At 40.7% G+C, this 12,435-nt stretch overlaps 1 protein-coding gene across 1 annotated transcript in view; it reads left to right on the top strand.

The window, feature by feature from the left end:
* Nucleotides 1-48: 48 nt before the first annotated feature.
* HDGFL3 (HDGF like 3) overlaps nucleotides 49-12,435 on the top strand; it is a 66,753-nt gene continuing 54,366 nt past the window's right edge. The window contains exons 1-2 of the mRNA XM_030955673.1: nucleotides 49-417; nucleotides 542-598. Coding sequence (XP_030811533.1) covers nucleotides 250-417; nucleotides 542-598 — 225 coding nt within the window. The 5' untranslated portion in view covers nucleotides 49-249. The remainder of the gene's footprint in view (nucleotides 418-541; nucleotides 599-12,435) is intronic.

The raw sequence follows: 12,435 nt of genomic DNA, 5'->3' as shown, positions 1-12,435 counted from the left end.
ACTGAGAACTACACTGAAAGATATTTTGTGCTCTCTTTATTCTATATACTTTGGAAGGATTTGGTGGGGGTTTTTTGTTATTTGTCCAAAATCTGGACAGGATGGGAGATTTCTCAGAACAGGCTAACCCTTAGTACTCCTAGAGCAGCATATGTATCTCATGAAGCGTTTGTGTAGCTCCCTCCTCCTAATGACCACAATGTGGCTGGACCAAGCCTTGACATCTCCTGTTAGTTTTAAATACGTGTGATGCTTATAGCAGCCCGTATCACATATTCACCACAGATGTTGAAGGAAGTAACCTCACTTCAGAATAGTAGTACCATTATTTTTGGAGCTTTTCAGAGTCGCTCTGGAGAGCTGAAGCAGCTTCCCCTGGCTGGGGCTCAGTTCCAGAGATGTTCACATCTGCAATCTGTGAGTATGTGCAGTTGGGGGATCAAATCTTTGCCTGAGACTTGAACTGGGCCTGGGCATGCCCACCCTTGCTACTTGAGTATGTTGCTCCTTTTTTATTGTTCTCTTTTTTCTTCTCCCTTAGAAAACAAGAACCTCAAAAACTAGATCCTGTCGTCTTTCTGTGGCTCCAGAGGAGAAGGTACGGGTGCACACTGTGGGGTAGCCACTCCGAGCATCCAGTTTCAGAACACAGGTATTCTGAATAGTTTGTGGTAGCAAATCTATGTCCCTCTGGAACAATGAATGTCCTGGTACTTACAGGAGTATTTGCAGAAATCTATTTTGAATGGAGTGTAAGGAATCTGTTTTTACAGCCCCAGTTTTCTAAGTACTTTAAAAAGAACTGTGGCAAAACCAGAGGCTGTTGTTTCTAGTGAATCTTTACTGAATTTATACACTGCAAAACCCAGCAAAGTGGAGAAACAAGTTCTGAAAATACCTGTCTGATGCCTTGCATTGAATAGGGAAGCCTAAAAAACAGCTAAACTACTTGGACTTAATCCAGGGATTTTTAAGTAGAGTGCCAGGTCCTTCTTGAAAAAGGCTCGAGCAATTTCTGATTAATCAGCAAGCATAGATTTAAGAAAAGCGACTAAACTGAAAACACCTTTAGAGTTTGAGATACAGCCCATAAGGATTCCATTCAGCCTGCAAGTAAGCATTCATTTCCAAGCTGAAATGAGAGTTTGAACTGGGAAGGAGACAACAGTGCAATAAGAGGAGGAAGGTTGGATCAAAGGTTTTGTTCAGAGCAGCATTTACTGGCAGTCCCCCTGATTTGAGGGAAGGGCAAGACACGGTTTGAAGTAGAATTAAGTATGCATAGCATGACCGAGTCAGCTTTGAATGACTTGGAAAACTCTCGAACAGATTGCTGGCTAGAGAAATTTCCACATAACCTCAGCAAGCATGTTTCAGAAGGTAGACTGGCTTGTAATTTCCCCTTGCCTTCACCCCTCACCCCCTGGCTCCCCTTGCCTTTTGGCACTCCTTGGATGAGGCGAGGTTGCTAACTTGGAAATGTACTGTTGAAACGTCACCCTGTTAAACTGGAGTCCTGTCAGCTCAGTTGCCTGTGAGCACCCTCCAGCTTTTATGTGTGGTCTGTAAAGAGGCAAAGGAAAGGTAACACCGTGAGGTGACAGTCCCTCTCTGGTGAGCACTTCATCTAATTCTACACTGGTTTAAAGCTTCATGGCAGCATTTGTAGCCTTTTATATTGTGTCTCTGTAGCTCCTACCCTAAACTGGTAAAACTTACTGTGAATTACTATCCATTATTGCCTGCAGATGCTTGTGTTTAATAAGCAGAGAAATTGCTTTGACTGAGGGTTTGTCAAACTTGTGCTTGCCAAAGTCTCTAGCAAAACTCTTTGTAATTTGGACTGTGAGGAGCACCATATATCAGCATCATTCTACAATTTTTTAATTTTTTTTTTCTTTTCAATAACTTAAGGCCAATTCAAACATGTCTTAAGTGTGAGCTGATTCTTTGCTTCAGTCTTTTAAATCTTTGGTCATTATTCTTCTTGTTCTGTAGTTTCTGCTCATTCAGTGTAGCGATTTACAAAATGTGTTATTTTTACAATATTGCTGCTATTGTTAACTGTCCTGCATCTGTCACTCTTTAGAAGTTTGCAAATTTAGGTAGAGGCAGTCATTGATGACTGTATGCTCTGCCAGTGTTTTCAAGTCTGAGAAACTGTCAGGACTGTGAAATTAGTTACCACTTTTTGGAAAGGCATGTTGATGGCTGCTTGAAAAAAAGTCCTAGATGGACATACCATGTACTAGCAAAAGCTCAAGCTTCCCTGTCATGTGATGATATGAGAGAAAGAACTCTGTACTTTTGAAGCTTCTTTGCCCTTTTTCAGTCTTTGAGTCAGACTGTGACACATTTCCTATTCACTCCCTGTCTGTACATCTCCTACCCCAGACCAGTGTCTCTCAAGAGCAGAAGCCCAGTCTGCCCTTCTCACTGAAGCCTAAAGCCAGTGAGGGGACTGTCAAGGATGAACTGAATTATCCTGGATTGTTCTCACCTCCTTTTTGTATCCCTTCAAATTTAGAAACAGATAGTCCTAACATTTGTTCAGCAACAACAATAAATTGCAGTGGCTTCCTGATTTTTTAAAAAAGAGGATCCCATAGTTGTAAGTAATATATTACTGTTAAGGTATGTACTGAGCAACTTGCACTGCAGTAAAACTGAGCAGATGAAAAGATTTCAACTTGAGTTCTCATTTTAATTCCAAATTTATTATTTTTAACTATAGTCATTATACAAGCTGTTTTCTAGGAAAATATCTTATTTGAATCTGCTGATTTATAAGAATGACAATATGTATATGCACTTCATGCATAGGTGATTTATGCACACATATATATCAATACATAGTAAAATTGCATATGCATAGGGCTGCATATTCATGTTAAACCTCATTCTGTTCTCATTTATGGTAATGTAAGTTGGGAACAGTTTCAATGAATTTAGTAGAACAGGGCTTATAATACTGGAATCATGTCTCAACAAGGATCATTAGCTACATGTGTGAGTAAATAGGCCCATGTTGGCTGCTTACAGTGCTTTATAACTGCTAACTTACTAAAGCAGGTCAAAATATTACACTATGAAAGAAAAAACAAGTTTTTACTCATTTCTACGCCCCCATCTCCACAATAAATTATTAGTTTGCGGGCAATATTTCGACATGACCAACATAACAACTGTACTAGTGTTATCTTTGCTGGTAAGAGAGCATGAAACAGATCCTGCCTAGATATAAAACACTGACTCTGAGTGAGCTTGGCCAGTTTAGTCAAGTTCAAAATATGGACAGATATGCCTTATGACATTCCGACAGTCTCCAGCCAAAAATTCTCAAAGAGAACAAAATGTGTGAGTGTATGGAGTGTAGAGATGTGGAGGAACCAGGAGCAGCCAGAGTGACTTCAGAGGAGACGCTAGGAAAACAACATAACTTACTGGAGAGGAGACGTTATTGCTGCTCTGGGAAGCCAACATCTGCACCTCTGTGTGGGATGATATAAACCTTACGTTGGATTCCTGAGCACAGAGAGGCCATGTGCAAGTGAGAGGTACACACAGGCTTCTCAGGCTGTGAGCAGCTCCAAGGGAGTGTGCCCCAAGCCAGCACTTGCCTAAAGCTATCCTGTGCAAAGTTATGCAAGGCTTGGGAATGATAGCTACAAAAATGGGGGCTTCTCTCTCTACAGAAAGGGCTGAGCTTCCCCTTTTTGCAATGGCCTGTAGATTGTGAGCCCCTTTGCCTTCCTGAGCATATCCAGGAAAACCTCCTTTGAGTGAAACCATCTACTTGGCTTTCCCAGCACTCTGCCTCCTGCTTTAGCACAAAACACCTTCACCCTCTGACTACAAAGGGCAGTGTAGCTGGAGCTTCTGCTGTACCCACTTATCCTTCAGCTGTTTCATCTCCTTCCTCTCCAGGGGAGGTGAGGGGCCCTGGTGCACCTAGGTTTTTCTCACTTCTGTGGAGTTTGATGAAAAACTCCAGTCTCTGTGTTTCTTTTTCTCTGTTTTACCTTGCACAAACAAGAATGAAGAAGAGCAGTAGCTGAGCATGAAACTGAGGCACTGTAATTTTGAGAGCAGCCACAGGATGGTTCCCAAGGGGGAAAGAGTGCATGGAGCACTCTTAATATTGTGGGTGGCATTTGTGCACTTTTTTGGTTACCACCATCCACAGAGAAAGCATCTTTGATGAAGAGCTCCCTCTTGAATATTATTTGTGGCAGAAAGGGAGAAGATCTTTCTTTGAAACAGTAGGAACTGAATGGAGGAAGAACCCATTTTGGAAGCTATGCAGGCATGAACAGCTACTGCCAGTGAGTGGATGATGCCAGTGTGTGGGAGATGAAGCAGAAATGGAGGAATATCTGCATGTTGAAACGAATGGGAAAATTTCTGTTTTCTCTGTTCCTACACTTTTCCCTGTTGCATTTGGGAATGCTCCTCTACCTTATTTTTCCTGTATTCTGCTATGATTGTATGAAGAAACCTCTTTAAGGCTACAATAGGAAAGCAGTCTCAGTTTCCCACTTGTGTCTTTGTAACCTGTATCTAACCTATCTCTGTATCTTTATCTTTTTATGATAAAGGGATGGGGGTTTCCCCTGTATTCAGACCATGCAGTTCAGCTGGAAACAAAACTCCAAGAAGCAGTGCCTGTTCTCACATGGAGCTGCCAGCACTGCATTACACACACTCTGCTCTCTTGCTAGAGCCCTTGAGCAGATGTAAGATTGGTCTTTTTGTGTCCCCATGGAGGATTATTGCAAATGTAGTTTTTGCATGATGTTATATTCCCCAGTCTAATTTATTCTTTAACAATCTTCAGTATTCACAAACAATCACTTCCTCCATTACTAGTCTTTTGTCTACAGCAATGTAAATTACTGGGTTTAGAGTTAAGGAGCAATAGCCATTGTTTGGTCAACTATCCTCTTTCTATTGCCCTTTTCTGTGACTAAAAGAAATCAATTTGTTGTTAACTGACATTTATTTTGTTTTACATGTCAGGCTATTATTGTAGGGAGTGGGTGACATTTAAAAATTTTTTGGCCATTTTCTAGGTCTGCCCTGTGAGGACATGTTCAACACAGGTATGTCCTGCTGCACTCTTCTGGCTGGAATTAGAACTGGCCAGAGCAACCTTTTCATTGCTAACAGCAGGAGGTGATGCTGGTTATGCCACATGGTAGATGCCTGTGTAAAATCTAACAGAGGCATGCTTTAGAAAACTAAAATCTAAATTTTCTCTCCTTTTGTTTCAAGTGGTTCATACAGTCATACCCCAGGCAATGCCTCATTGACATGGATTCCTTACAGCACCCTGCATTTTGTCCCGTGAGGCCTGTTGGTCATGGGGACCAACCAAGGTCATGGAGTGGGCAGCAAAAACCAACTGTTACTGCCTCAAACATTGGGATAACAAATACCCATGATCATGTTAAGTAATGGAAATATATCCAGTGTTGCACATCTGGTTTCAGGGATGCATTAACCCAGACAAAAACAATAGTCAAATAGGGAAAGTAGAATAATTTCCAGGTCAATAGTAATAACTGTTCACACAGCACTCAGGGGAAATCAGACACATGCATTTGCATTCAGATATGTACTACAAACACAAGAAGTCTGCATATTCTTCTAGAAAAGCATGCCAAATTTTCTTTGAAGAGTTGTGGTTTTAATCACATTAATTACATGTTGGATTTGGGCAGAAGACCACCATCATGACATTACATCAACAAATTTTGCACTAATATAAATACCACAAAGAATCCTGCAAACTAAAGGGAGCACAATCTATCCCAGAAATCCCTGCAGAACGTGGTTTAGCAGAGCAGGCCTGCAATGTCACCCTGCTTGGCACCCTGCTTCTGAAATTTAGAGTGCCTTATGATGCTAGTAGTAGTGATGCTTTTCTAGAAGGGAAGATTTCTGATTTCCAGTTTCTTGGTTTGTATTTACACTTTCTATCTTCATATTAAATCACAGCCGTTTCTTGGATGTATTTCTCTTGTGCTTTAACATGGATGTAAGTAGAAAATCCCAAAATTGCACAAATTCTGTGAGCAGCAAAGAGTGCACTTTTTTCCTAATGTAACATCACAGGAAAGTCTCAGGGCATTTTAAATGAAGATGAAAATGTTTAATTCTGCATACAGAAAATGCTTTCAAGTGAAACATAGAATGCAAAGAAAGTGTTCCTTCCCCAGAGTTGTGGCCTTGCAGCCTCTCTGAAGGCCCAGGAGTGAGTCACAAGGACAGTTTGAATGATGTTTTGTTGCTGTATTTGTTAGAATAATTATATGCTGCCATGTTAGCAGAAGGAGGTTACCATATGGAAGAAGCAGCTAGGGGTAAGTGGATATTCAAGACAGTTGTAAGCTTTATAGAAGCTGTGTTTGACCTGCAGGATAGTCTAAGTTTTTGGATCCAGGTGGGTGACCCTGTGTCCATCCTGGTGCAGGTTTCAACTTAGAGCCTTGTTGTGTCTTAAGGACTAGTGCCTTAATGCATACAAGGGCACTTTCATTGCAAACTTCAGGGCTTAAAGTGCACCCACAGTGTGGTTGGATTGGTTGTACTTTGAGGTTTTTTCTGTGTGGTACAATGACTTTTTCATCCCCCTTTTCCAACTTAGGATCCTGGCACAAATTTCTGTACTCTTCTTAAGCAAATATGTGGCTTCTTGGCACCAATGCAAAACTTCAGAACTATAATTTGATTAAAGGAAGAAAAAGGGATTTTACTTTTAGTCCTGAGAATTCTTACAGAATCTAAAGCTAAGTGGGGAAGAAAAATGTGAGAAAAGGACCCAAACTTAGAGAAATTAGCGCCACCAGCTCCTTACAATAAATGTGATTTTGGAAAGTTCAAATATTCATCATCATATTCCACCAAGCAGCCAGCCCAAAACATAATGCATTATAATTCCAAGTGTTGCTAGTATTCCATTTTTATCTGTTGTTTACAGTGTGAAAACCAAGCCCAGTTTTGCATCCTTACACAAGGACCATGTTGCAACATCTTTCTCACGTGCACTGTGACATAAGGAATTATTCACATAATCAGATGATGGCCTTCCTATTTCCTCAGGCCTTTTTGCCCTGAAAAGGTGACTCTCACTTTTAGAGTGCTAACTTTGAGTAGCAGCATACAGCAAAAATACATTATTTTTTAATTTTTAAAAATTAATACTGTCTGTGCAACATAATCATGCATGAATTGACAGGGACTGTTAGAATTACAGTGTCTCATCAGTCAGAAGCCTTGAATTCACACCAGCAGGTAACTGAATTAATGGACCTCAGTTTTGTAAAACAGTTAAATAATGGCAGCATTGTGCCCAATATCTGCAGGTAGAATAAATATGAGTTTTCTTCTTCTGAAAGTATCGAAATATTTGCTGAGATCTTAATGTCTGTGGCTTCAAAAGCTGAGAGTAAAGAATTTTAATCTCATTGCTCACATGAGAGCAGTGAGACAAATCTCCAAATTGTTTGGCAATGTTTTTGCTATTGTTGAGCTTTTTGTCTTTTGTTTTCTTGTACTTTGTTAAAAGCTGGACCACATTCCAAGTTTATAAGTGAAGCTCTTGGATAATTTTGCACTTCTGTCTTCTGTTATTCTCAGATTCTGCTCTCACACAGTAAGTGTGTATTTCTGCTGAAGTCAATATCTTGGGGGGGAAAGTCTTTTTTTCCCAGGCCAATAGCAATCTCTCCCAACAAAAGGACACTTTTAAATTTTTTGCTATAGCAGATGCAAAGCAAAAGGATAGATGTTGGGAAAAGATATATGGTAAGATGAGTTTGAACTTCTCTGGTATGAAAGAATATTCCTAAAAAGACAAGGGGAAAATACTCACAACCCCTTTTCACTGGTTAGATTATGCCTCATCTTCTGCTGGGTCCCTGGTCCATTCTTGCCCTGTTTTATTTTCTTGAAGGTAGCTGTAGGCTACTGAAAGGCCATAAATTTTAGAGCAGCAGGAAAGGAGGGACCTTACTCTATTTAGAGACTAAAAAAGGACAGAATGTTCCTCCATCTTTCTGCTTCTTTCACATGAAGTGAACATAAGAGTCTCTTTTGGACACAAAACAGGACCAAAGCATCTTTTAGTCGATACATTTCTTCATTCTGGTCCATCATATGGGTCAAAGCTGCAGAGCTTTCAAGCTGTAATGAAATAGTCTTTCAACATTGTTGGGCCTAAAGCAGAATATTGATGTCCTTGGCTTTAGAGGAGGGAAGGACAGTCTCCTCAGATGGAATCTCTGATACTGTTGTGACTTTTAGATAATTTTTAGAGATTCTCTACATCCATAGCTTCAAGTTAAATCCCTGTGTTGTTCCCAGACAATCCTCTCTCAGTCTGTAGCTTCTTCCAGGGCTTTTCAGTTATAACATGCTCTGGCAGAGCAGAAAGAGGAGGGAGTTGTACCTTCAATGTCATCCAGGCCCGCAGCAGCTGTGGAGGAGGAAAGACTCAAACTGCAAAGTATCAGAACTGGAATTGAACCCTGATAGCCAGGTCTGCCTGTCATCTCACCATTATTGTAATCACAACACATTTCTGCAGCTGAATGTCAGGTAGAAGGAGAGGTTAGATTAAGGTGCATTCCCAAAAAAAATGAACACACCATCTTAAGTTAGAGACAATACTGACAAAACAAGGATCAGCTTTAGCTGGAATGTGGGTATTTGCTGGAAAAGAGTGAATGAAACACGAATCAAATTCTACCCAGAGTTTGCAAATCAAAGAACTACTGAATTGCAAGTGATTTTTTTCAAAGGACTGCAAGAATTTCTACCAGATTACCAAGGGACTTCTGTCTCATGGTGAATTACAAGCAGAAGACAGGTGCAGGCATTGATTTGACTAAAATATTCAGTTTGAGACACAGTGGAACTTCCTGCTGTTTGGTTAGAATTCCTTGTCCTAAATCACAAGCAGTTCCTCCTCTTTCACTTAATCCCAAAGGGATTGTTACAGCAGTGGACACTGAGTAAGTGAGCACATTATCAGTCAGTTCATCCAATAAGTACCCCTTCTGCTATCTGTGCATGAACAGAAGGGAGTGAGTCAAAGCTGAACAAAGAATTACAGTGCTCTTGGAATTCAGCCTACAATCCTTCCAAATAATGCCACCTTTACTCCAGTAGGAGTTCTGTTGTAAGTTGGAGTAAATTTTGCTCCTCCGCTAAGGTAAGCTGCAGGACTTGTGCCAGGTGTTGCAAAGACCATTAATACATTTTCTCATCTTGCAACTGTTGTTTGTTGTGTTCTAAGGCTGAATTTGTTTTCAGTATTTTTTTCAGTGCAATATTTGCAACTTCCAGTACTGCTTCAATGCCCCAACTTGTAATATTTTGCAGAAATGAAGGGGCTGAGAGCAGGTATGTATGTATATGGCATTAGCATATAGTAATGGTATGTTTTATGACATGGGTGAGAGCTACTAAGAAATTGGCTTGTAATTCTTCAGGCATTCCCCACAAAGACTACTGCTGTGAGTCACCCCACTGAGATGGGCAGGATCAGACCTTGCTCCCATGGTATTTGTCCAGTTGTCTTCTCTTTAGAGAAGCTGCTGGTGGTGACACAGATGTGCTGGACTGGTCACTGGCCTTGTTTCAATTTCAGATATGGAGCTGTGGCTTTCAGACAGCTGGAGATGAAAGGAATGTGCACCTTTCACATCTCAGCTGAGAGGCTACACCAGGATATGTTTGAGATGATTTCAGGGTGAGCAGCCACCAGCAGCATTTTGTTGCCTGTAGTGTGCCACACAAGCAGGTGGTGTGGTTCTACTCTGAGCTGGGGAAATTGTGTTGGTTCTGCTGCAAGATTCTCATGTCACACCATCCTCTGCCACAACAAAACACCAGCAAATGTCTTGGCACAGAGAAGGATAAAGTTCTTTCCTGAGGTGAGGGAAGGGAACTTGCCCCACCCTGATGATATTGTTTGAGCTTCAAAAGAGCCTCTCTTTGAGACTTCTTAATGTTTCTTGGTAAATTGAGGTGCTGCACAGAGCAATTAGAGACCAGACCTCAAGGCAGAAATGTTTAATCCTTATTTTTAGCACCTTGCATTTTTTGAGTGCATCCCATAGAGTGAAGTAGGTTAGTAAATAAAATAAAGACAGGAGAATGTAGGCATAAAAATAAATAATTTTGTCATAAGCAGATGATACACTTGTATTAAAGCCAGATGAGATGCAAAGATATTGTAGCATGAAAGCTAAATGTCTCTTGGAGCAGTTCCCCCTGAGCATAGTTATATCTGAATTTAGGGATCACAGTACACTCTGAGAAGACAGAAGTTTCTTTTCCTTGCTTCAAATGAACTTACCTGTTTTGCATGTAAAAGCAGGATATTTACAGTTTCTGCACTCTGATGAAGTGCTCTTAATTCTTAAATCCATTGAAATGTTGGTTTTGATAGATAGGCTACATGTGCTCAAGAGAGTTATTTAAATAACTTATATAAGGAGACCTTTCTTGAAAATCTCTGTGTATGTAACAGATGGATATTACTGCTCTGTAAAGTAGATGATGATTTCCCAGGCACTCAGATTTGGGAAATCTTGCTTTTGTTCCTTATTCCTGTGAAGAGACAAAGCCTAACACTGACTTGGGAACCCTGCAGTGCATAAGCAATCCTACCAGACTGGAATTATTAGTAGACAGAGACCTCTGGTGGAAATTGTTCAGTACTTCAGGGAAATACAGATCTGTATTTTGGAACAAAGCTTGGAAAACCCCCCTGGTGAGAAAGGTCAGAGGCCTGGGAAGGACTACATTAACAGCAGCATTGATATTTTTTATGTGGCTTTTCTCTCTGTCCTTTCTAGCAGAGCTGCATTACACTCTTTAAAGAAAATAAACAACCTAACTTGGATCTGTAGACAAGTACAACAATGGCAACCCTCCAAGCAGCCTATGGGAAGCAGCAGTCCATTTGACCCAGCAGTGCCTTGGCAGACAGCAGTGTGTCCGTGGTGTTGGTGACAGCTGTGCTGGGGCACACCTTTGGCTAACACAGGGACCCTAGGGAGAAGAGAAAGTCCAGGTGGCCAAGTCCTGACATCTGCACCATGGTACAGCACCAACACGTGCTGAGGAGCTTCAGAGAGAGCCATTCCCTGCATCAACAAATGATCAGTGAGATGCTGAAGCCACAATTCCTGTGCTAGTCTGTCCTGCAGAAGCTTCCTCATGGATATTTTCCTTTATCAATAGTTGTGCTTTTGGACACAATGGACAGATTGCAGTACAGTGTCAGTGCCTCAGCTCACAGCAGGTTCAATGAAGCTAAAGCAGGGCTTGACCCAATAGTTTTTCCCAGTAGTTTGCAAAATTTGGTAGCTGTCATAAGCATTGGCCTCCTCTTTCTGAAAAGGAAACTGCTTTTGCTGTGGGACAGCAGGAGAGCAAAAAGAACAGCAAAGCCCTCAAGGTTCAACAACTGTCCACCACACACAATGCTGAAGAGTCCCAAGTTCATCTCTTTACAACAGGATTCAAGCTTAAAAATACAGGAACTCTTCTGAAAATCCAACTCACAAGCATGTGCATTATTTTCTCCCCAAATCTATAAGAATTTACAACAAAAATGTCTAGAAGTGTAAGCTGATCAGTCAGTACATTGGTACAGAGCTACAAGCAGTATAATCAATGCAATTTGGAGTAAATTATGCTGTAAAATGGCCCCTGTGAAAAGTTTAGAAGTTAATGGAAAGATTTCTACTGCCTTCAAGTTTTTGGTCATGCTCAAAGAGAGCATCTCCACCAGCTGCATAGTACACATACATTGTAGATGCATTTCAGCAGTTTCCCTGGACATTTACAACTGCAGTTTTCTCTGCTTTAAACTCAGCAGAGTGTAGCTGGTGGCCATGTGTACATGGAATGGTGGTGTACTTTTCAATGTGAGTGACAGTTTGACAGACATCTTATAGAGGTTGGGATATTAGTTTCTAAACTTAAGCTTCTCAGTGGAATTCCCATTTTTCTTTAAAAAAAAAATCTGCAAAAAGTTTCTTGTCTTATCCTCAGACCAAAGCCCAGTTTAGGAATCTCAGTTTGGTAGTATTTTATAGTTCCCTTGGTTAATGTTTCTATCAGTTAATTTTCATACAAACACATTCTTGCTCCTGCTGACACAGTCAATACTGAATACTTGTGAACTAGTTCAGTTCACACACGTCTTTATTTAGAGAATACCAAGAGTCGCATACTTTCTTCTAAAAGAAAAAATCAGATAATCTTGGCCTAAAGCTCTCTCATCCAGCAGCCAACCACAAACTCCAGCCTCTGTATGTAACTGCTTGTACAAAATTCCTTCTCACTCAGTTTTCGGACTTCAGTTCTGCCTCATTATTTGAGAAACCACTTCTCACACTAATCCTAGATATATCT

This window comes from Camarhynchus parvulus, chromosome 10 (assembly GCF_901933205.1).
Source record: "Camarhynchus parvulus chromosome 10, STF_HiC, whole genome shotgun sequence".
Classification (NCBI taxonomy): Eukaryota; Metazoa; Chordata; class Aves; order Passeriformes; family Thraupidae; genus Camarhynchus; species Camarhynchus parvulus.
This window is presented reverse-complemented; position numbering and strand designations above follow the sequence as displayed.